General features: G+C 40.8%; 1 protein-coding gene across 1 annotated transcript in view; it reads left to right on the plus strand.

Moving 5' to 3' along the window:
* adat1 (adenosine deaminase tRNA specific 1) overlaps positions 1-20,233 on the plus strand; it is a 41,454-nt gene extending 21,221 nt beyond the window's left edge. Inside the window, exons 8-10 of the mRNA XM_052028394.1 lie at positions 2,887-2,986; positions 5,068-5,154; positions 19,680-20,233. Coding sequence (XP_051884354.1) covers positions 2,887-2,986; positions 5,068-5,154; positions 19,680-19,812 — 320 coding nt within the window. The 3' untranslated portion in view covers positions 19,813-20,233. The remainder of the gene's footprint in view (positions 1-2,886; positions 2,987-5,067; positions 5,155-19,679) is intronic.
* The last annotated feature ends 5,915 nt before the right edge of the window (positions 20,234-26,148 follow it).

The following is a 26,148-nucleotide window of genomic DNA, read 5'->3' on the forward strand; positions in this document are numbered from 1 at the left end:
GTTGAAAGTATTCCCACAGTGATACTGGTTGAGAAGTTCCAGGATTTAGACCTAACAACATTGAACGACCAACAATATATTTCTAAGTTGGGTTGCTATGTTACTTGGAGAGGAACTGCAAGTGGTGTTGTTGCTATACACCTACTGCCCTTGTTTTTGGTGGTAGTGGTTCTGGGTTTGAGAGGTGCTGTTGGAGTGGCCTCGGGGAGTAACTGCATTGCATTTTGTCATTTGTGCACATTTTAGTCACTGTGCACTCTTATGAATGTTTAGGGTGATAGGTGCCAATCAAGCAGGCTGCTTTGGTCCTAGATGGTGTTGAGCTTCCTGAGAGCTGTTGAAGTTGTACTCATTGAGGCAAGACTATTCCATCATGCTCCTGACTTGTGCCTTGTAGATAGTAGAAAGACTTCGGTCTCAGTAGGTGAGTCACTATCTGCAGTATACCCTGCCTTTGATCTGCTCTTTGCTCTGGAAGCCATGGTATTTATGTGGCTGATCCAGTTGAGTTTCTGGTCAATGGTCACCGCCATGATGTTGATGTTGTGGTACCTGGTGACAGTAATAGTACTGAACATCAAGGGTGGGTGATTAGATATTCTTGTATTGGAGCTGGTTGTTGCCTGGCACTCGCATGATGCAACTTCTATTTGCCACTCATCAGCCATTCCTGAATGTTGTCAAAGTCTTAGTTCATACAAGCATGGGCAACTTAATTTACTGAGGAGTTGCAAATGGAACTGAAGTTCGGCCCATTGAGTCTGCTTCACCATTCAATCATGGCTGATTTATTTTTCCCTCTCAACCCCATTCTCCTGCCTTCTCCCCATAACCTTTGACGCCCTTACTAATCAAGAACCTATCAACCTCTGCTTTAAATATACCCAATGACTTGGCCTCCACAGCTGTCTGCAGCTCTGCTTTAAATATGCCCAATGACTTGGCCTCCACAGCTGTCTGCAGCAATGAATTCCACAGATTTCCTACCCTCTGGCTAAAGAAATTCCTCCTCATCTCTGATCTAGAGGCACATCCTTCTATTCAGAGGCTGTGCCCTCGGATCCTGGACTCTCCCACTACTGGAGATATCCTCTCCATGTTCACTCTATCCAGGCCTATCAATATTTGATAGGTTTCAATGAGATCCACCCCCCCCCCCCCCCCCCACCACCACCGTCTAAACTCCAGCGAGTGCAGGCCCAGAGCCATCAAACGCTCCTTATATATTAACCCTTTTGTATCTGGCATCATTCTTGTAAACCTCCTCTGAACCCTCTCCAATGCCAGCACATCCTTCCTTAGATATGGGGCCCAAAACTGCTTACAATACTCCAAATGTGGTGTGACCAACACCTTATAAAGCCTCAGCATTACATCCTTGCTTCTCTCGAAATAAATGCTAACATTGCATTTACCTTCCTTACTACCAACTCAACCTATAAGTTAACCTTTAAGGAATCCTGCACTAGGACCCCCAAGTCCCTTTGCACCTCTGATTTCTGAATTTTCTTCCCATTTAGAAAAGAGTCTACTCCTTTATTCCTTCTATCAAAGTGCATGACTGTACACTTCCCTACGCTGTATTCCATCTGCCACTTCTTTGCCCGTTCTCCCAACCTGTCCTGCAGACTCCCTGCTTCCTCAGCACTACCTGCCCATCCACCCATCTTTGTATCATGCACAAACTTGGCCACAAAGCCATCAATTCCATCATCCAGATCATTAACGTATAACATGAAAAGTAGTGGACCCAACACCGACCCCTGCGGAGCACCACTAGTCACCGGCAGCCAACCAGAAAAGTCCCCCTTTATTCCCACTCTTTGCTTTCTGCTAGTCAGCCAATCTTCTATCCAGGCTAGTACCTTTCCTGTAACACCATGGGCTCCTAACTTGTTTAGCAGCCTCATGTGCAGCACCTTGTCAAAGGCCTTCGGAAAATCCAAGTAAACAACATCCACTGACTCTCCTTTTGTTTTATTCTGCCTGTTACTTCCTCAAAGAATGCCGACAGTTTTCAGCTAAAATGTGGTGTGGCTGTTGCCCACTACATGGATTTCACGAGCAAGATTTTAATCTAGTCAAAGAAAAAGTCAAGTTTATTGTCATGTGCACAAATACATGTATGCACAGGTGCAGTGAAAATCTTAGTTGTAGCAGCATCACAGGCACGTAGCATCAGGTAAGCAGCATTCACAAGAGAAACATAAATTTTACACAATTTTTACAAGAATGCAATTAGAACAAAAATACAAAATCCACTGTAGTGCAAAGTAATCAAAGTGGTCATAGTGTTGCTGTAAGAAGGTAATGATTAGACTTGTGCAGGGTGGTTCAAGAACCAAATGGTTGAAAGGAAGTAGCTGTTCTTGAACCTGGTGACAAGTGGATCAAGATGGCTGGAGACTAGACTCCACTGCACGGGTATTAATGCTTATACATGGGTGAGCGTACACTTAGCTCCTTCCTTCCCCTCCCTTCTTCTCCACCTTCCTGCCCACTGTAGAGTGTCCAGCTTTCAAAACCAGCCACATACTCAGCCTCCAGCTCCCACTGCAAATCTACAGCACAGAAAGAGGTCATTCAGTGCTTTCTAGCTGGGCTTTTCAATTAGTACAGGGCCACAGTCCTTTAATCCTGAGGAGGCTGGTACAAGTTTCTCATCACAATTGCCTTTAATCAAAAAGCTGCAACTTTGATCCCGAATTCCCATATTTCCTTTACCAAATACATCTTTTTACTTTAATTCAAACGAACTTACTGTGCAGGGTTCAACATTCTGATGTAACACTATCTTTGTATGTAGTATTTGCTTACATATAATTAATTCTCTCTGACAGTTATTACCTCATAAATCACTTCTGATTTTTAAAAAATCTCTTGCAGCAATAAGTTGGAGTGCTATACCAGACCAACCACTAGATGTCTCTGTAAATGGCTATAAACAAGGAGCCACAAAAAAGATACTTGGAACCCCCCAAGCAAGGTACAGATTATTCATATTTAATTAGTTAAAATATTGTTAGTATATAAATAAATTCCTTACATTTGCCCATAGTAAATATTCTGTATATGCATATATTTGATTCCTTTCTGTACATAGCAGTCAATAAGATGAGCAGGTTGATAGAGTAGATAGATTAAAAATATGAGCTGCTGAATTTTGACAAAGGTAACAAAGTATTGCTTGTAATTCATTGAAAAACATCTCAAGAAACTTTTTGATAGAGAATTTGGATGGAATTACATGCCAAGCCAAGGAAAATATTGGGAAGGTTGACTGAGAGCTCGAACAAAGAGAGAAGTTTTTAAGGAGACTTTTTGGAGAGACAAGATATACTGCAGGTGCAGGAACCTGGAGGCAAAAACAAATTGTTGGAGGAACTCGGCAGGTCAAGCATTTGTAGAGGTGCTGAATAGTCAGTAGTTTGGATTGAGACCCTGCATTGGGATTGAGAGTAGAGGGGAGAGACACAGTATAAAGAGGTGAGGGGGAGGGGTGAGGCAGGTGCTGGCAGCGATGGGTGAAACCAGGTGTGGAGGGGGATGATGGGCAGGTGGAGCTGGGGTAGGGAGGGTGGAGGTAGAGTTAGAAGCTGGAAAGTGATAAATGGAGACAACAAAACACTGCGGATTTTGGAACCTGGAAGTAGAAGGGATGATGCGCAGGTGGAACCAGCGGGGGAGGGGATAGGAGGCCGAGTGGGTTAAGTGTGTGGGATATGGGCTGATGGAACCAGGTGGGGTAGGGCAAAGAAACTAGGTAATGGGTTGGGGGGGGAAGAGTTTGGAATAAAGGGGGAGTTTGAGAGAACCTGAGTGGATCAGAAGCAGAGACAGATGGTAGCGGTGGGGGCTTGTGGGGTGGGAGGATATAGGCTACCTGAAATTGGATAATTCAATGTTCATTCCATTGGGTTGTAGACAAACACTGGGTGTTTGGACTCACCCTGGCAGTGGAGAAGCTGAGGACAGATAGGTCTGTGTGGGAATGGGAAAGGGAGTTGAAACAGCATGCAATCGGGAGCTTAAGGCAGCCATTGCAGACAGAGTGCAGATGCTCAGCACAGCAGTCACCTAGTCTATGCTTTATATTGCATTTGGTCCTCACGATGTGGCCTCCTCTGCAATGGTGAGACCAAGTGTAAACTAGGTTACTGCTTGGTCACACTGTAGTGTAATGAGAGGTGAACTCGCACTCATCGGTGAGAAATCCCGCCTGAAACTACAGTTGGGGTTCATTATAAATCAATGTATGAATGGGCCATGTTGATTACAAAATTGAAAGAATCGGCAGAACACTACATTTCATTTGTCGCTCAACATTTGGATGTGATCAGTGCAGGGTCATGTTTTCCTGCAGAGGCAACCACTTTTGACTAATTTTCTGTCTTCTGTTTCTGCTGCTTTCAATCCCACACTTAAAGGAGGTTCTGAGAAAATGGATGACTTGCAGCAGGTGGTTCATTTCACCAAGCAACCTTACTTGTATTCTTCATCCTCTTAGGAGACCCTCATTCAGAGGCAGGTGGTGACTGCTGAGGTACCACAGGGATCAATGCTTGGGCCCTAGCTCTTGACAATGTATATGTAATATTGTCAAGAGCTAGGGCCTAATCATTTATATATATATCAATTATTTGGATAAGGGAACTGAATTCAATATTTATAAGTTTGCTGATGATATGAAACTGGGTGGGAATGCAGAATATGTGGAAGAAGCAAGGAGACTTCAAGGCAATTTAGACAAGTTCAGTGAGTGGGAAAATACAAGGCAAATGCAGTATAATGCAGATAAATTAAATTATCCACTGCAGGAGGCAGTTGATTATTTAAATAGTGATAGCTTGGTGTACATAGGAATTTGGGATCCTTGTACATCACTCACTCAAAGTAACATACACATACAGCATTCCTTTAAAATACAAGTAGAAATGGTAGCTCCCAATTTATATAAACTCTGGTTTGTGAATTCATTAAGAAACTGTGAATAACAATATTATTCATAGTCATTAATACAAATAAACTTGGCGTTACAATGTAGTAAATCTGGTTCTTTATTTATAGGTGTAGAATTTGCAAGGCTGAGCTCTTCGTGGTATTCCAAGAACTTCTCACTTTTCTTTCTGAACAGAACTATCCAGTATCCCTTCGGTAGGTCATAATTTCAGTGGCAAAAATATAGAAATATTTATAAAACTGAATCAAATATTACTGGTATACAAGTAAGTTATAATTTGAGTGCATTCAGTAGAGGACTGTTTTAACAAAAAGCCATTACTTTTATTCAAGTATAGATTACAAAACAAAGGTTTGAATACATTAAAAGATTCCTATATGAGCATACCACATCTGTTATGGTATTGCCAGTAATTTATTTTTTTTAGGAGAGCAGAGTGCTATCTAGTGATTTTGCTTCTTATGTGTTATCTAATAGTATATAAATGTAGCATGTTGTAAATATTTGTTATTTTAATGTTGAGAATGAAGTACATAATTAACATCCTCCTCATGATTTTTCTCTGAAAGTAATAGTTTAAATGTCACAGTGCATGGATATTTTGTCTATTTGTCTTGGTAAGTACAGTGCATTTACAAATGGAACTGTGTGTATGAAGGGCACAAGTTTACTTTTCTGTAGTGGGCGAGAATCACGCTACTAGGCCCTAAAGGTGGGGATTTGGGGTTATTGACACAATTCACTAAAAGTGCAAATGTATGATCAAAATGTTTTCAATGCATTAAAATAAAAATTGGAATAAAGAGACTGTAATACAAAACCACTATAAAAAAAATTTCTTAGATGCAGTCCTCAGAGGTGAGGTAATGTGATTGAAGTATTGAAAGCAATGAAAAAATTATTTTTCTCTTTTCTGGGGAATATAAAACAAAGAAAGACAGTCTTAGAATCTGATCTGAACCTGCTTAAAAGTAATCTCAGGAAAAACATTACACAGAAACGTCATCTGGAATATGTCTCGATGGAGGATAGATACTTAGGAATTAAGGGTATTGAAGAATATGGAGAAAAATGGGAATGATTAAATTAATCAGAGCTGCCATAGTTAACAAAAATTAGATGAATGAACTGCTTCTGTTCCTAATCCTTGGATTTCTAGGTGAGAGATGCCTTTTTGTTTTAGTGATTCTTCTGTTAGGCAGAAAACTTCATACAGTTTGCTTCAGCCACAGTGAATAATTTGACAATGTTTGTTATTGCCACCACGCCTCACGAGTTCATCTAATTTTGCCTTTGGAACAATGGAACAAAATGTCTTTCAAACCCAAACATAAATTATGCCAGATCAATTTCTAATCCATGTTTATTCTAACCGGATCTGAATTATTAAGAAGTACGTGGCTGCTTTTGTGCTACCACAGGTTGTTCATTTTTCAGAAAGGTTGTAGAACGTAAAAAAAATTCTTTGTTTCAACAGATTCTTGTGATGTGGCCAGGAGTAATTAAGTGACATACTTTGTGTAAAGGCTTACTTTTGATGGAAGTTAACTCTCAAAGAAAGGATAGATGTTAGCATTTTGTTAATCGTATGTGTGTAGTTTTGATATTGTGATCGAGAATGAATGAACCTTTATTTGTTAATATCTTGTATTGTCAGGACATTTCTCAGTGGACTGTTTGACTACAATCACTCAACAGACAAACCTATTGGGTACCAAACATGTTCAGAATACATTTTATCCTCAGACATGGATGTCTTTATGTTCAATGTTAAAGCAACTTTCTCATCTAGTTATCGAGAAATTGATGGTGGCACAAAAGACAATTATTTTCCCGCCCTCTCTAAAAGTGTATTATTATAGTTTTTGAGCTTTTTCACAAAGTAGTTTACTAATACCTAACCAGACAGTATTGCCACTTTAGACTTGCAAGTTACTGTGCTCTAGTCAAAGCTTCATCAAAACACATACTGTTGCTTACTGCCAGATTTGGTGTGTTCACTTTGAAGTGTATATTAATGAACCTCCAATCAGTTTAATGGGTAAAAACTACTCTTGAATTTTTGTTATTTAAACATTTTTCTGCACCCTGTTTGTCCTTGTATCCAAAGCCAGGACTTTTTTTTTACAAAGGCTGTGCATGGTTCACAAAGTAAACTTTTTCTTGATGAAAAAACAAGATACTGGAGGAACTCAGCAGGCCAGGCAGCATCCGTGAAGAAAAGCAGACGGTCAATGTTTCGGGTCAGGACCCTTCTTCAGGACTGATGATTGGAAAAGGGGAAGCCCAATATATAGGAGGGAAAAGCAGAGCAGTGATAGGTGGACAAAAGAGGGAAGGCAGGGTGGGCACAAGGTGGTGGTGATAGGTAGAGATAGTGTCAGGCAGATAGGAGGAGAGAGCAGATCCACTAGGGGATGGGTCAAAGGCACCCCATGGGGGAGGGGAGGAAAAAAATAGGTGAGGAGAAAAAAGAGAGAGAGGCTAGGTAAGGGAAGAAAAGAAGCCGGGGGGGGGGGGGGGGAGGGGGCGGGGGGGGAAGGGTTTGTTTTACTTAAAGTGGGAGAATTCCATGTTTAATGCTGTTAGGCTGTAAGGTCCCAAGATGGAAAATGAGATGCTGTTCCTCCAGCTTGCGTTTGGACTTCTCCTGGCAGTGGAGGAGGCCGAGGACTGACATATTATTGATGGAGTGGGAGGGGGAGTTGAAGTGACTGACAACAGGAAGATGCAGATCGCAGTTATGACAGAGTGTAGGTGTTCTATGAAATGATCACCTAGTCTGCGTTTGGTCTCGCCAGTGTAGAGGAGGCCACATTTGGAGCACCGAATGCAGTAGATGATATTAAAGGAGGTGCAGGTGAATCTCTGTCTCACCTGAAAAGAATGTTTGGGTCCCATTGGAGATGGCGGAAGTAGTAGAGAATGATGTGTTGGATACGTAGGCTGGTGGGGTGAAATGCGAGGACAAGGGGGACCCTATCCCTGTTGGGTGTGGGAAGGGTGAGGGTGAGAGCAGAAGTGCAAGAAATGGCAGAGATGTGGATGTGAGCTCTCTCGACCACAGTAGGGGCAAGCCACAGTTAGTAAAAAAAAAGTTGGACATCTCAGAACTTTTTCTCATTGAGTATCCAGGAAATTGAATTTCTGTGATCTGACTCTTCCCATAATTCCATACATTTTGTACAGACACTTTTCCCTAATTCAACCTGAGCAGCATTTCACATTTTATCACCTTAAAGGCATTATATCCTCTTCTGCAACTGCCTCCTTTCACCTTTTTTTTTATTATTGGGGATCTGGCTGTCACTGACCAGACCAGGATTTATTGCCATCCTAAATTGACCTTGAGAAGGTGGAGATGAACTACCTTGAACTGTTGTGATCCTTTTAGTGCATTTATGTCCAAAGTGCTATTGGGAAGAGAGTTCCAGGATTTAGACTCAGTGATGATGAAGGATGGTGATATATTTCTAGATCAGGATAGTGTGTGACTTTGGGAACCTGCAGCTGGTTCTGTCCCCATGCACGTGCTGTCTTATCCTTCTTAAAAGCAGAGGTCATGGGTTTGGGATGTGCTATCATTGGAGTTTGGGTGAGTAACTGCAGTGAAGTTAGTACATGGTTGCAGCCACTGCAGACTGTTGATGGAGTGAATTAATGTATGTGGTGGTGATGATGGGATGCCAATCAGGTGGGTTGTTTAGTCCTGGATGATGTAGAGTTCACTGAGAATTTTTGGAGCTGCACTATTCCGAACAAGTGGAGAATATTCTAATCCACTCCTGACTTGTACCTTGTACATGATGGAGGTGAATAGATAGCATAGTATATCCACCCTCTGACCTGCTCTCCTAGCCACAGTAATTCTGTAGCTGATCCAGTCAAGTTCCTGATCAATATTGACCCCTAGTTTGTTGATGGTGGGGGGGAGGGGTGGGTAGCGATGGTAATGCAATCTCATTAGAGCTGGTGCCCTGCAATTCTGTGACTCATATGTTAGCTGCCACTTATCAGCCCATGTTTGAATGTAGTCTGGGTTTTTCTTCAAGCAGGAATGGACAGCTTCATTGCGGATGAGGTGTTAAAGGGATTGAACTTTGTGCAAATATATCACTTCCAACCTCATGATGGAAGGAAGATCTTGATGAAGCAGCTGAAAATAGTTTTGCTCAGTCCACTACCCAGCATAATTCCTGCAGTGATGTCCTGAGGGCTGGAATGATTGACCTCCAACAAGCACAACCATTTGTTTTGTGCGAGGCATGACTCCAACCATTGATGCCCATGGCCTTTAATTTTACCAGAGCTTCTTGATGCTAAATTAGTCATCGTGTCAAGGGCAATCACTTTTCCCTCATCCTTGGAATTCAGTTCTTTTGATCCATGGTTGGATCCAGGCACTCATCCTATACAAAATTGTTACTTGCATTTTTGTTACTTCCAGGATCATCTTCTGTGCTTTACAATCCAGCCTAACAACTACGGGATATCTCACAGTCTGACACACTTTAACTGTTGTCAAAATAATCCTTGTAAAATTTTAAACTTATTCTAAAGATCGCAGATTACCAACGGGCTGATTCATAAAGCAATGACTGCAGTGGGTGTGCTTGAGTTGATCAAGGCATTAAGCCAAGGTTAACCCAGTGGGTCCGTTGCCTGGTTAGCTGCCTATCCAACAGCTTAAATATCCTATTTTGAGGAGTCTATGAGTGTTCAAATGGACCATCAGTATCTAAGTTGCCTCACCTTACTAATGAATTAATAATAAATAGAGAGGTCACCTTCAATGATTCTTTGATTAGAAAATGTCATTATGACCTTTTATCATCTTTGGCATTAAGTGGCCTTAGAATATCTTGTTTATGCCATTCCTTTAGATAAGACCATTCCCAAGTGTCACGTTTGCCTAAACAAATTGGTTCCAGAGTTTCCCTTTCCCTTATCTGCCTTCCAGGTAGCATGGTGTGTTCATCTTGCCCCAGAGGAACGTGGTACGGCCTTGCCTGGCTGCCAGAGGTACAACCTGCTGCCTTTGGAGTTCTGCTGAAATCTTTCTTTGAAGCTTTCATTAAAGAAGGCATTTCAACATCTGATTTCCCTTTCTATGGTTTTCTCCCTGACCACAATATCCCTATTCGATTTTTAGTTAGTACTTAATACAATGAATATCTCAATCTTTCTGATGATACTGTTTATCAACTAGTTTATAATCTAATGTGTAGTATATTAATTATATTGTAGCTAAAATCCTGCATCATCACTTACAAATCCTATTGTAACTTCACCTTCCTGCCATAAACCAACCACTTGGCTTTCTAGCTCTGGTCTTCTGACCATTTCTCTTTTGCCTTCTTAATCTGTTTTTTGTTCCACTTTTAAATTCTCCTAAATCCCTTCATCTTGCTGCTACCTTGGCTTTTAAAGTTCTTTTTACTTTCTATTGCATTTCTCTTGATAGCTCATTAATGTTGAATATTCACTGTGAAAAAGAATATTTTCTTTATGAATGGTGCTAAATAATGTAAGATAATGAATTCTTTTAAGAATGCAATAGAAATAATTGAAATTTCATTCGTATTCTGTTCATTTAAGGGAATGGTTGAAATTAATCCAGACATAGTTTTTGTTTGGGAATGTAAATTAAAGGATGGTATTTGTGTTGTTGTCCTTCAACATTTCAGTAAATTGTTTCAGTTGAAGTTCTTGAGTATAGCAACTAAATTATATACACAGTGTGTATATATATGTACAGTGTGTGCATTATATATGTACAGTGTGTGCAATTTTTAAAAATGGTTTCTAGCATCAGCCAGATGAATGTGTTAATATTCTCGACAAAATGAACATGCTCATTTTGGTTCCAGATGATAAGTATTCTTTATTTCTTGCAATTCATTCATGTCATCTATCATTTATAGTAATGTTATTGAACAAATATTTTTGTTTTTTGCAGTTTTAAGAAATATATGCTCAAAAATGATAACAGGTAGTTAGAGGACACTTTTGCTAAATTGATGGGCATATCAATTTTGCCCATATTTTTATTTTGGAAACACTTTTGATTCACTCATTATTTCAATCATCAGCTATTCTACAAGAGAGATCCCATTAATAAGTTTTTGTTATATTTATAGTAAAACAATTGAAAATTCTATTTTGTTCAACAGAATGGTTTTGCCAGGACTGTTCAAGTCCAGACCTCATTACAATCTTTGTCCAAATGTGGACTCAGAGCTACCTTCCAGAGGTCAATGTAGCTGCCCTTGCATGGGAACAATATTTGATAGAATGTCACATCTGGTAAAACTGAAGTCGATTCGAATCAATCATAAGGTAGTCCATTAGTTAGAGTCATCTGCACAGAGGAAGGTGTTTTTTGGAGTTCAATCATCTCAGCTCCAAAATATTGCTGCAAGGATTCCTCAGGTTAGTGATCTGTCTTCAGCTGCTTCATCAATGCTTTTCCTTCCATCATAAGGTCAGAGGTGGGGATGTTTGCTGTTGAATGCACAATGTTCAATTCCCTTCACAGTCTGACAGGAAATGAAACGGTTCAGGCCTCATGCAGCAAAACCTAGACAACATTCAGGCATGGGCTGATAAGAAACAAAAACAATATTTTGCCACACGTGCCAAACAATGGCCATCTCCAACTAAAGGGACTGTACCACTTCCCCATCTTATTCAAAGGCATAACCATCTCTGAGTTCTCCAACAACTTCCTGGGATCACTACTGACCGGAAACTCAGCTGGACCAGATACATAAATACCATAGCTTAAGGAGCTTGCCTGAGGCTAGTTATCTTCCCATGTCACTCACAATCTAATTTCCCAAAGCCTTTTTGGTATTGGTTTATTATTGTCACTTGTACCGAGGTACAGTGAAAAGCTTGTCTTACAAACCGATCTTACAGGTCAATTCATTACACAGTGCAGTTAGTACAAAGTGCATTGATGTAGTACAGGTAAGAACAGTAACAGTACAGAGTAAAGTGTCACAGCTACAGAGAAAGTGCAGTGCAATAAGGTGCAAGGTCACAACAAGTGACGTGAAGTCATAGTCCATCCCTTTGTATAAAGGAGCCGTTCAATAGTCTTATCACAGTGGGGTAGAAGCTGTCCTTAAGTCTGGTGGTACGTGCCCTCAGGCACTTGTATCTTCTACCTGATGGAAGAGGAGAGAAGAGAGAATGTCCTGGGTGGGTGGGGTCTTTGATTATGCTGGCTGCTACACCAAGACGACGAGAGGTAAAGACAGAGTGCAAGGAGGGGAGGCTGGTGTCCGTGATGCGCTGGGCTGTGTCCACAACTCTCTGCAGCTTCTTGCGGTTCTGGGCAGAGCAGTTGCCGTACCAAGCCGTGATACATCCAGATAGGATGCTTTCTACGGTGCAGTGGTAAAAGTTGGTGAGAGTCAAAGGGGACAAACCAAATTTCTTTAGCCTCCTGAGGAAGTAGAGGCGCTGGTGAGCTTTCTTGGCTGTGGCATCTACGTGATTTGACCAGGACAGGCTGTTGGTGATGTTCACTCCCAGGAACTTGAAGCTCTGAACCCTCTTGACCTCAGCACCATTGATGTAGACGGGTGCATGTACACCGCCCCCTTTCCTGAAGTCAATGACCAGCTCTTTTGTTGACATTGAGGGAAAGGTTGTTGTCATGACACCATTCCGCTAAGTTCTCTATCTCCTTCCTGTACTCCGACTCATCGCTGTTTGAGATACAGCCTACAACGGTGGTATCATCTGCAAACTTGTAGATGGAGTTAGAGCAGAATCTGACCACACAGTCATGAGTGTATAGGGAGTAGAGTAGAGGGCTGAGGACGCAGCCTTGTGGGGCACCAGTGTTGAGAATAATCATGCCGGAGGTATTGCTGCCTATCCTCACTGATTGCAGTCTGTTTGTTAGAAAGTCAAGGATCCAGTTACAGAGGGAGGTGTTCAGTCCTAGGTCTTGGAGTTTGGTGACAAGCTTGCTTAGAATTATTGTATTGAAGGCAGAGCTGTAGTCAATAAACAATAGTCTAACATATGTGTCTTTACTGTCCAGATGCTCCAGAGCTGAGTGTAGGGCCAGCGAGATGGTATCTGCTGCAGACCTGTTTCGCCGATAGGCTAATTGCAGTGGATCCAGCGTGTCTGGGAGGCTGGAGTTGATGCATGCCATGACCAACCTCTCAAAGCACTTCACGATGGTGGATGTCAGAGCCACTGGTCGGTAGTCATTGAGACACATTACCTTGCTTTTCTTTGGTACCGGGATGATAGTGGTCTTCTTAAAACAGGAGGGAACCTGAGATTGAAGCAGGGAAAGGTTGAATATGTCTGCAAATACTTCTGCCAGCTGATCAGCACAAGATCTGAGTACGCGGCCCGGGACACCATCTGGGCCAGGTGTTTTCCTTGTGTTCACTCTCTGGAAGACTGATCTTATGTCCTCCACTGTGAGCACAGGTTCAGCTGTGTTGGTGGCTGTCAGGGTGGATGGTGACAATCCCCTTTTGTTCAAAACGTGCATAGAATGCGTTAAGTTCATCAGGAAGGGATGCGCTGTTGTTAGCTATGCAGCCCAACTTCGTCTTGTAGCCTGTTATGGCATGTAAGCCGTGCCATAACTGGCGGCTGGTCAGGGACTCTATTTTGAGTTGGTATTGTCTCTTGGCATCCCTGATAGCTTTCCGAAGGTCAGACCTCGATTTCTTGTACAGATCAGGATCCCCAGATTTGTGTGCAGCAGTCCTCACCTTCAGTAGGGAGTAGATCTCTCGGTTCATCCATGGTTTCCTGTTTGGGAACACCCATATTGTCTTCTTTGGTACACAGTCCTTCACACACTTGCTGATAAAGTCCGTGATGGTGGTGACATACTCATCAAGGCTGGCAGCTGAGTCTTTGAACATGGACCAGTCCACTGTCTCAAAGCAGTCAAGTAGGAGCTCATCTGCTTCCTCAGACCAGCACTGCACGACTCTCAGTACCGGATCCTCCCATTTCAGTTTCTGTTTGTATGCAGGGAGAAGAAGCACAGCCTGGTGGTCTGATTTCCCAAAGTGAGGACGAGGGGTGGCTCGGAAAGCACCTTTGGTCATATAGCAGTGGTCAAGGGTGTTGTCGTCCCTGGTGGAGCAGGAGATGTGCTGATAGTATTTCGGTAACACACTCTTGAGGTTGGCCTGATTGTTTCACTCTCAACAAGGCAGATATGATGGAATATTGCATAGATGACTGCATCTGACAACACTCAAAGAAACTCGGCATCGTACAGAATTAGGTCTGAAACATTCACTCCCTCACCATTGGTGTATCAATGGCTTCTCTGTGTCATCTACAAAATGCCCTCAGTTATCACCTAGGCTTGACCTAACCCTCCTAAACCCGACATAATTTCCATCAAGATAGATGAAGGCAGAAAGCACTCAGGAACACTACCAGGTTTCCCTCCAAATCACATAACATTCTGAAATGGAAACATGTTGCCAATCCTTCGTCGTTGCCCGATCTAAATTTGGAACTCCCTAACCAATAACAGTGTGTGGACACTATCACTAGAAAGACTGCAGTAGTTCAAGAAAGTGACTTTCTACTACCTTTTTAAGGCCAGTTTCAGATGAGCAATGATACTGGCATTGCCCACAGTGCCCACGTTTTATAAATAATTATTTAATAAATATCTTCAAGATTTCTGAATATGCAGGATTTACAGCAATTGCGGGCTGGAACACTGCATGCTTTTACTATTGCATGCTTTTACTATTGCATGCTTTTAAATAAGAAGGCTTCACTGTACGTTTCTAATTAAACAACATTTTGAAGGTTTGAGGTAATGTGTATCATATGATATTGCCCCGCAGAATTTTATTGGTCATTGCGTGGTGGTGTGTTTAAGCACAGAAACAAATCTATCTTTAATGGCTGTCACATTGGAGCCTTCACAAAAGTTAAATGCTTTGCAGCTGTTTCAGTTTAAAAATTCAAGCAGTTTGGTCTCGGGCTCTGGCGAGTTTGTTGGTTGTCCTGACAATAATTGCTGTATTGAGCTCAATAATTCAAATTGGCTAACATCTTATGCATACTTGCTTTATTTTTATTCAGTGCTGTATTTAATTAAGAGTGAAATAAAATTTTTTAAAATGTCCAGATCACAGCCTGTTGTGGATCTTTACACCAAACAGATGTATGTAGATTTAGGGCCCTGGAGTAGCTTTTACACACAACATAGGCTGTCAACTGAATTATGACTATTGTATGGAGACACAGGAGACTACAGATGCTGGAATCTGGAGTAGCAAACAATCTGCTGGAGGAACTCAGCGGGTTGAGCAGCATCTGTTGGGGGGGGTGGGGGTGGAGGGAATTGTCAATGTTTTGGGTTAAAACCCTGCATCAAAACTGAAAGTGGAGAGGGCAGATAGGCACTTTAAAGAGGAGAGGGGAATAGTGAGGCAGGAGCCTGAGATGATTGGTGGACTGAGGAGAGGTGTAAGGTAACAGGCAGGTTGCGCCAGGTAGAGGAGGGGAAGGGAGGGATATGGAGTTAGGAGACGGTGGCAAGTGGATGATAGATGGACAAAGGGAGAGAAAAAAAATGAGAGGCAGATGGGGCGAGGTGGGGGGAAGGAGAGGGCAAAGGTTGGAGACAGCTGCTGGAGATGAGCAGGAACACAAAACACTGCCAGTGCTGGATTCAGATAAGTAAAGTAGGTGAGAAAGGGAACCATTAGGGGAGTTAGGGGAGAAGTGAATGGCAGATGGAACCAGAAGCAGATGGGGTAGGGGGGTGGGTGTGGAGGTTCTGTGCAGGAACTATGTGTAACAACAAACAACCTGCTGGAGGAACTCAGTGGGTCAAGCAGCATCTGTACGAGGAAAGGAATTGTCAACATTTTGGATTAAAACCCTGCATCAGGGCTGTGCCTGGTGAACTATGTGTGGATGGAACCAGGAGGGGGACGAAGATGGGTGACAGAGGGTGCTGGAGGTGGTGAGCTAGGAAAGGGGACAAAAATGGGAGGACCAGAGGGGATGATCAGAAGTGGGGGGGTGGGGGAAATCCCACCAGAGGCAAGAGTTACCTAAAATTGGAAAACTCGATGTTCATGCCATTGGGCTGTGGACTACTCAGGTAGAATATGAGTTGTTCCTATAATTTGCATTGGGCCTCACTCTAGCAGTGGAGAAAGCCGAGGATGAACAGGTCAGTGTGGGAAAGGGGAATTGAAATGGCATGAAACTGGGAGCTCAGGATGGCTATTGCGGACAAAATGTAGGTGCTCTGCCAAACGGTTGCCCAGTCTGCGCTTGGTCTCGCTGATGTAGAGGAGACTACATTGGGAACACTGAATGTAGTAGACAAGGTTGGATGAGGTGCACGTGAATCTTTGCCTCGCCTGGTAGGGTTGTTAAGGTCTTTTTAAACTATTTGGTAGCAGTTTTTATTTTATTCTTAGATTAGGTTGAAAAATGGGTGACCTTCATTATGACAGATATCCCATCATCCTTGAAGGAAGTGGATGGTACTAAGATAAGTAATTCCATATTTAACCTATATGAGTTCCACTCTCCAAATCTGTGAGTAGAATTACTAAAGGTATCACAATTAGATGGTGATCAGTTTCACAGAATCAGATTCTCCTAATGTCTTTGCATTGAGTACATTTAGCATACTTTGCCTCTCTTTAGAACTCAATGATCAATAATTTTAACCAAGGACAAATAAATATTGACAATGTACAGTGAAGTTTAATTCAATTAAAGTTGAACTAGTTGCTCTCTATTGGTATTTTGATGGGAGGTAGAGGAAATGAAGCAGATCAGTATCATGAATGAAACTAATTAGTCATTATCTCAAAGCAATACATGTCAAAACGTACTCCTAGCAGCAAGTATAGCATAGTCATGAGCTGCATTCTAGGCAATTTTAGCATCCCAACCAATCAGTGACAGAAGTCAATTTTAGCATTTTTGGCACCAGCTTTGGCCTAAACAGAGCTGGGTTGAACCTGAGACGTGAGATTCTGCAGATGCTGGAATCAGGAGCAACACACACAAAATGCTGGAGGAACTCAGCAGGTCAGGCAGCATCTATGGAGGGAAACAAACAGTCAGTGTTTCAGGTTGAGACCCTTCATCACGACTGACCTGCTGAGTTCCACCAGGGATTGAACCTTGGACTCCTTTGGTTTATATGCTTAAACTTTCTCATGTAAGCGCCTCACTTAAATAGTAGGCAACTCGCTATTTTTATGTTGTCATTGGTCGAGTGCTGCTTAACTAATATTTGAAGCAAATAAAAGAGGTATTATTTTAAAATGTTAGTAGTTTTGAAATTGGGCTGAATTAAAACATTTTTGAGTCATTTTAGCACTACCTGGATATGTGCACAATTCAGAAACAAAAATAAAGGCTTACTTACCTGTTTGACTCTCAGCCAAAACCACTTATAGTAGGCGGCAGTTTGTTTACATTAATTGGACAATTTCTATAGGGCAATTTTAATTCTTCCTGCTCAGTTGAGAAGGAATTACGGAGACATAAAGTGGAGCAGCTCCATTGTCTGCTTCATGCCTGCCTATTCCCCCGTGTAGTAAATCTAACTTTGAAGCAGTCTTATAATAAATGAATTTGCATTCCCATGATGTGCAAGACCCCAATATGAATTTAACTTGCTTAACTTGCAGTTGGTTGAATTTACTGCTGAATATTTGCAATGATAGTCACGGCTATTTAAAATAATAATCAATTGTTTTGCTGTTGCAGAAAGTGGTGGTCCAGGATCTCATAATTTTTGTGTTAAGGAGTGAGCCTCCAAGCTGCAATCCCCTTTCAATCTCTGGCTCTTAACATTTCTAGCCCCCTCTCAACCCACAATACATTGGGCTGCCAGAGAACCTATTTCTCTATCTTGGATACAAATGAAGTCCACTCTAAACTATGGATCAGCAGCTCCTGGCACTTGATTCTGCTGGTTGTCCCCCTAGTTTTATCTCTTGAGAATATTCCTTTTTGCACTATTTATTTATTTTGTAATTTATAGTAATTTTTATGTTTTTGCACTGTACTGCTGCCGCAAGACAACAAGTATCGCATCATATAAGTCAGTGATAACCTGATTCTAATCCACCTGTGCGTAATTCTGGAGGTATGAAGCAAATAAAGCAGCAGTATGGCTGTTAAAGAGTTGAGAAAACTTTCATAAGATGTACACAGAAATAATGACTTATCAACATCAGCAGAAGTTGACTGTTTTGTACGATTGCTTTGTCCATGGTTATTTTTCCTCTTTACCCAACAGAACTTGCCAATTGCAAAGCTGTGTATGAAGTTCACAATGACATTTGCCTCAAAGTAATGAAGTGTCATCTAATTTTTAAGTTTTTTATATGATGAACTAAAATATACATGGTCTTTTATAGCTTATTCATATGCTTATTCTTAATTCTCTTGCATTTAATTCCCTTCATGGCATCACTCCTCTCTATCTATAACCTTCTCCAGACTCATAACTTTTCTAGATTTTTTTCTTACACCTCTGGGTTGTTTTGGCTCTACTGTCTTTGGCAGCCCTACTTTCAGCCATCTAGGCCCATGGAAATTTCTTACCAGAATCTTTCTGCATCCTTTTTCTACTTTGATTCCTTCTTAACCCACATTCTTGACCAAAAGTTCTGCCACCTGTCAATGACTCCTCCTTCAGTTCATTGCTGATTTTTGGATGAAATCTTTTTCTGTGAAGCACCTTGGGATAGTTTTGTAAGTTCAAAGCATTGCATATTAATATTGTTGCATTATACTTCAAATGTACATGATTAAGTAACATGACATTAAAATTTGTAACAATTAATCTTACTTGGCATTTAGAATGTATTATTGTGGCATAGGAGGCCATTGAGTCCATGCCAGCTCCCAGCAGAGCATTTGCATCAATCAATCCCAGACCCCCTGACCCTCCCCATTTCCTAGTGATCTGCAGCTTATTCTCCCTCACATTGCCATCCACTCCCCTTTGATTTGTTTGCCATTCACTTACGCTAAGGGGTCATTTACAGTAGGTAGTTAATCTACCACCACTTCAAGTCACACATTCCACACAGATAGCACCCAATATCAGGATCAAGCCTGAGATACTGGAGCTATGGGCTCATGGCATTAACTGCCACATCACTGCCACTCCCCTCATCCCTTAACATAATCATTGAGCATATTGGGAGAAGATTTTCTTTATGTGGTGGTAGTGAAATTGTACTCATTCTTTTTAAACAAATTATGAGCGATGTACAAATTAGATTTTCTCCATTTGTGTCTTACATTGCTTTAGGATTTAAACAGACAACAAATCTTTAATTATAATACTGTAGGAGAATGGGAATAGGTACCACCATGTACAGTTAACCGGTAGTCTGAAGTTGTTCACCAAAAAGAGAACAAATGAAATGACATTGATAATGTAGTGTGCAATGTCTACTTGGACACGGTAGCTACAATAGATTGCAGGTTGCTGATATGGAAAATGTGTCTGTGCCTTGTGGTCATAAAAACAACTTGACTAAAATCTACTGTATGAAAATAAAATGGGGAAAAAAGAGAAGAATTGTTATTTTATAATTCAATCATGTGAAGCTTTTATTGCATTGGGTTCCTTGTTTTAGTACTCTATCATTCATAACCGTAATTGTTCTCTTATTATTAAAAATTACATTTTTTTTTCTAACAGGAACAGTAAACTAAAAACTTACTGGGAATTCAAGGAGGCTGCAACAAATTACCAGAAAGCATGGAATGAAGTACAGAAGCAAGCATTTGTAACCTGGATTAGAACCCCAAGGGACTTCCTGCAATTTCATTAGATCCCAAAGAACAAAGTAATGTGATAAAGGTAATTGCCACTTCTGCCATGTGGATGTTTACAGCAGATTTTTTTTTAAGTTTGTCTTTGAAAACTTGCTGTGGATAAAATATTTAAGAGTAATGTTTTTTAACTGTTAGCTTTTAATTAAACTGATCATTGACTATTCCTAAATTGAAATTGAAAGAGAAATTTGTTAGCGTCCAACTCTAGTAATTTATCAGAGTTGTATTATTGGAATTATCTGAGCATGGTATTCAATAGTTTGGAATAGTAATGCAAGTTAGACATCTTTTATATTTTTATTTGGTTAAGAATCTAGTTCTTTGTATAATTTTCAGTTTATTTCTTCCTCTGCTAGTAATCCATACTTGTCAGCTAACCTCTTTGGCCACATTTGTATTAATAAACAAAATATTCCTAAGTATGACCTGCTAGTATGTTCATTTTGCAAAATATGTAATATAACTCCTTTTTATGAACGGCATATTAAAAGAACTATATACCTAAAGTAAATAACTTACTTCAAAAGCACTTCCCCATTCTTTATAAGTAAGCATTTTGCAAGTAAGTATTTTAAGTTTCCATTTTCAGGCCCATTAGAATGTATTGCAAAGATGTAGGGAGTAGAGTATCGGGATAATTAACTGAGACAATCTTTCGCATGACTTGCCAGTCATAAATGAAAGAAGAATTTGTATCGTGCCTATTCTATTCTCAAGATATTCCAGTGCACTTTGTAGTTAATACACTGCTACCTCACTTGGTGCTCAGGATGTATTCTCAAGCATGAGAGCGCCAAAGGGAATCATTATAGCATTATGTATGGAGAGGCAGATCACTGACTGTGCTGCTGTACGAGAAACCTGGTGCAAACACTGCGCTCCCTATTACTGCTGATGTACTGAGAACCTGACACATATCTATCCTTCGCTGCCGCTTTCACAGCAATGAATCATCTACAACCCAATGTGGAAAGCTGCCTGTGAGCATTAGTATTGGGCTGGCTGGGGTTAGCGGTGCAGCTGCTCAAGCATTACTACGTGGAGCTCGGGGCTGCACTTGGACAGCACTGTGAATGTAAGCCTCTACTGGGGATGGGGCAGCAGCCAGTCCATTTATTGACACAGTGCCCAGATCTTATAGTCTCTCTCTGCATCTGTCGGCTGTGATTGAAGCTGACCATTGTTGAGCTTGGCAACCTAGAGTAACTTATGGGCTCAAGAGAGCTGTGCAGCCAAACAAAGTAGCTTACATCACGTCCAACAGAAGATGAAAGAGAAACTGGCAGTGTCACAACACATGCAGCAGGTGTTGCAAGTAACCAGCAACCTTGAATCCCATATTTCAGCACTGAGTGGCCACACTGCTCACCCCAGCGGGTGCAACGCCAACCCTCATAGGCAGTCTTTCCATTACCAAGCCATGAGGTGATCCTTTGCTGCCATTGGTGCAAATCCCTGAGCTCAGTTCAGGGATTTGCACCAGGTTCCCAGCACATTTTGGGGGTATATACGTAATGGGTATTTGGATTAAAGAACAGAGCATTATAATGAATCAGTGCTCTGAGGAGATATGCTCTCTGTGGAGTACCAGTGTAATGTACTTTAGAAATGCAGTCTCTCCTTTGTAGGAAAATGTCAGCAAATTTACATTACAGCAAAGTGTCATAGTCAGCAATAACAAGTTAATTTTCTTTTATGTTATTTGAAATGATAAATGTTTGGCAGAACTTAAGGAGAATTCCCCCGCTCATCTTCAAATAATATTCTGTGATACTTCTCTGCTCATATTAATGGAGAGATTAATTTCACCCAGAATACATGGTTCCAACAGTATATGTATGTTTAATGCATAATGCTTCCAGATCTGAACATTGACACCAACTTGTAGCAATTATACTAGGCTTCCCTAAAAACACAAAAGTCTTTACCTCAGAAATTAAAGTTAGGGTTTTATGTAGAGACTTGAACTCACTGAACACTGCACTAACTGCCGGATGAACATCAAATACTCACTGAATACAAGATGATGCAAAATATCTTCATCTGTCGATGTTTCGATGCAGATTTATTTCAGAATCATTACTTAAATCTGAAATGCCATGTACCGTACAGATCCTCCCCAGGTTATGACCGCCCAACTTATGTACAGCCTGTGCATATGAACAGGCATTTGGGGGACTGACGGGATGGATTTACCAGCTGCTGCAGGGCTACAGACATCTTCTGCTGAGGGGAAATGGTTCATGCTAATATCTGAATGTTTGAGTTAAGTGCCCTAGTTTAACTACACGTTGCCTTTGTTGGCCTCTGTTTTTATTTCAGTGTATTACTGACTGGCCTTATTTCCAACTTGCGACCTGTTTGGGTTACAAACAGTTCTCAGGAGTGGAACCCTGTTGTAGCCTGGGGAGGATCTGTATATTTTTTTAAAATTGCATGGAGTAAAGTTTTCACGCACAAAGTGTCTCTGCATACAGGAGGATTGGAAGCTGGACGTGTTTGTCAGATATACTGGAAACTTTCTTCAACCTGACTTTTCAAGGACTGATCTTTACAAGCCCCTGGAAATGTCTACATGAATAGTGCTGAAATAAAATTTCAGATTTGAGCATCTGAATTGTGAAAACTGTCATGACCAAGAAACTACATGAGTATCCTGTTACAATTTTCAAAAAATTAGGCACATTTCCATTTTGGAAACAATGAGCAATGTTCAGTCTGTTTCATTTTTAGTTATCTTGAACTTGTGTTCCCCCTGCTGCAGTTCTGCTTCAGTTGGTCAGATAAGGAGCATTTTTGCAATACCACAGATGTTCGAATTCTGAAATGGGAAACAAGTACTGGCATTACTCAATAGGTTAGGCAACATTTTTGCAGAGAGAAACCAGAGTTATTGTTTCAGATCGATGACCTTCCTGTATCGTTACTGATGAAAGGCCTCTGGAATTTGAGAACTTAAGACAATTAAGTCTGACACTAACAATTCATTTTTGAAATTAGAAGCAACTTTATGAATAATCATTACCTAATCTCTAATACTATAGTTTTGGGTCTTGACTGTTTCTGAGCTGGAGCTTTTAAAGGTGAAAGGAAATGATGGTGCATTTTATTAGATCATAATCATTGTCCATTGCAGCTTGTCCTTGAATTTATCATGGATTTGGGGGAGGCGGGGGGGGTGGGGTGAAGAGTGAAGGATCCAAGTTGAAGACCTCTCTTCTCCCTCCATCTGTGTGGTTGGTTGCCTCTGATCTCTGAAGGCAGTTTGTTCAGAATGGAATTTCTACAAAGTCTAAAGAACAAGAATTTTGTAAGCAAGCAAATTTGACAGAGGATGATTTCATTCTAAAATTTAGTTAAGTATTACTATTAGAAGTTCTTAACCTTGTAGTTTTATTTGCAATGTTAGTTGGTAAACAAGCTACCTGCCAATGTCTCAATTAAATAGCTGGAACGAGTTACTGAAAATTCTCAGCTGACTCCAAATTTGGGATCCATGTAGTATATATTTGCCAACAAATGCTGGAATTTCTACCTACTGTAAAGAATGTGAATTGAGAAGGGGATTTGTAAAAGGCTGATTTTATTCTGGAATCTTTTAATCTTGTACTATCATTGTCATTTCTACAGAATGGGCATTTGGTGAGCAAGGGAATTCAGTAAAGCAAGGGGAAGGATGCTGCTTGGTATTGGCTCCCTGGTGTCAAGGCAAAGGATAGGGTGAGGGTATCTGTAGGAGTTGGTGAAGAGAATTAGCCAGAAGTAATGGTATATGTCAATATCAACAAAATAGCTAAGAAAGGGATGTAGTGTTGAAGGCAGATTTTAATGAGTTAGGTAAGAGTTTAAGTGAAATCTGAAAGGGATTACTCCTGGTGTCATGTGATCTCAAGCAAATAGTGCATATGAAAGGAGTGAAGGCTTTAGATTCGTGGGCCTTTGGGACCTGTTCTGGGCAGGTTGTGATCTGTGCATGCTGGATGGGTTGCACCTCACCAGAGCTAGAACCCATCCTGGATTTAAACTGGTTTGGCAGGGTGGGTGTAGGATGTGTTACTGGAAAAGAGGAAAAGAAGGTGCATAAAGAATTGGAAAGGGATAGCAGGAGAACAAAAATGCTAAGATTTTGGATAGAGCCAGGCAGAGGATAAGAAAGTGGTCACAATAGCAATTGCTGGAAATCTAAGACAAAAAATACTGGAAATACAGAGCATGGAATTTGTGAAGAGAGAAACTCAAAAGTTCCAACTTCTTGTTTCCTCTTTTAACTATACTCATTTGTCTTTTGACATTAACCAGGTGGCAGTGAAAATGATTGTTACCTGGACAACCTTTTGTCTCTACCATAACACACACATTCCCTTTGTTCTCTGCAGCTTAAAATATGCTTGTTTTCTCACTTTTCCAGTTCTGACGAAGGATCATTGACATGAAACACTGACCTTTTCCCTCTCCACAGATGCTACTTGACCTGCTGATTATTTACAGTATTTTATGTTTTTGCTTTAGATTTCCAACACCTGCCTCTTTTGTGATGTATTAAGTAACGTTGAAAAACTGCAGGTGCAATTAGCATTTTGAGGGATGTCAATAGTAATTAAAGAGAATATTCAAGAGCAGAATCTATTTGGTATTGGTATTGGTTTATTATTATCACTTGTACCGAGGTACAGTGAAAGACTTGTCTTACATGCCGATCGTACAGGTCAATTCATTACACAGTGCAGTTACATTGAGTTAGTACAGAGTGCATTGATGTAGTACAAGTAAAAACAATAACAGTACAGAGTAAAGTGTCACAGCTACAGAGAAAGTGCAGTGCAATAAGGTGCAAGGTGACAACAAGGTAGATCGTGAGGTCAGAGTCCATCTCATTGTATAAGGGAACCGTTCAATAGTCTTATCACAGTGGGGTAGAAGCTGTCCTTAAGTCTGGTGGTACGTGCCCTCAGGTTCCTGTATCTTCTACCTGATGGAAGAGGAAAGAAGAGAGAATGACCCGGGTGGGTGGGGTCTTTGATTATGCTGGCTGCTTCGCCAAGGCAGCGAGAGGTAAAGACAGAGTCCAAGGAGGGGAGGCTGGTTTCTGTGCCGCGCTGGGCTGTGTCCACAAGTCTCTGCAGTTTCTTGTGGTCCTGGACAGAGCAGTTGCCATACCAAGCCACGATGCATCCAGATAGGATGCTTTCTATGGTGCATCGATAAAAGTTGGTGAATGTCAAAGGGAACATACCGAATTTCTTTAGCCTCCTGAGGAAGTAGAGGCGCTGGTGAGCTTTCTTGGCCGTGGCATCTACGTGATTTGACCAGGACAGGCTGTTGGTGATATTCACTCCCAGGAACTTGTTATAGTTAAGAAACAATAGAGGGGCCCTATGGGAGTTATGGGAGAACTAGTAATTCTACTACTTATGGGAGTAGAAATGTGCAAAAGACATAGAGTTTAGACTTGGAGAGTAATAATATTGTAAGGAGCTGTAAGGGGAAAGAATTTTGAAGTGCTCTTCTGAGAATTTTCTCATAAGTACATTCCCAGGCCAATGAGGAAGTAGGCATTGTAGCACCTGCTTCTAGGCAGTGAGGTGGACTAAATGGAGAATGTATCAGTGAAGGAATATTTAAGAAATAACATTTGTAGTATTGTAAGGTTTAGAATAGCTATGGGAAAGGATATGGACCACTTCAAGGTAAGTATCAATGCCGTAATTCTCCTATAATTCTTTGAAGCTTAATAGTTGCTAGTATGAACTTTTAACTGGAATACTTCTGCAGATTGATTTCAAATAATTAGCATTGAATTGGAATTAACGTTTCCCAGGCTAACAAAGGTAACTTCAGGAAACTAATATTGTTATTCCACAGCTGACAAAATGTTTGTAAAGTTCATATGTAACTGACACCATAATATCTATAGTGTTTTGGAAATGCATCTTGTGTTGACAGATATAATGTGAAATCCGGTTGTGACTGAATTAGTCATCAGTTCTGCTGAGGGGAGAAAAGCTTCAGAACAGTAATTGTACTGTTCTTTGTGACCTTTGTCACTAATACAAATTATTAAAACAATGATACTATTTTTCATAAGATCATAAACAGCATTTGTTGGGCATAAAGCTGGAGCTTCCAGACATATCCCATCCCTCTCTATCTTGACCAAGCTCTCAGTTTTCCATAGACTTTTTCACAGTTAATGAAGAAATTCAGAGTCTTTAACAACTGAGGAGGATTTTCTAGTTTTGGTCTTGGCTGCATTAATATTTTTAAACAAATGATGCAATTTTGAAAGGTTGCAGTTGTGGTTGTTGATATTTCTCATTATTACACTGAGAATA

The sequence above is a fragment of the Pristis pectinata genome, chromosome 13 (assembly GCF_009764475.1).
Source record: "Pristis pectinata isolate sPriPec2 chromosome 13, sPriPec2.1.pri, whole genome shotgun sequence".
Taxonomy (NCBI): Eukaryota; Metazoa; Chordata; class Chondrichthyes; order Rhinopristiformes; family Pristidae; genus Pristis; species Pristis pectinata.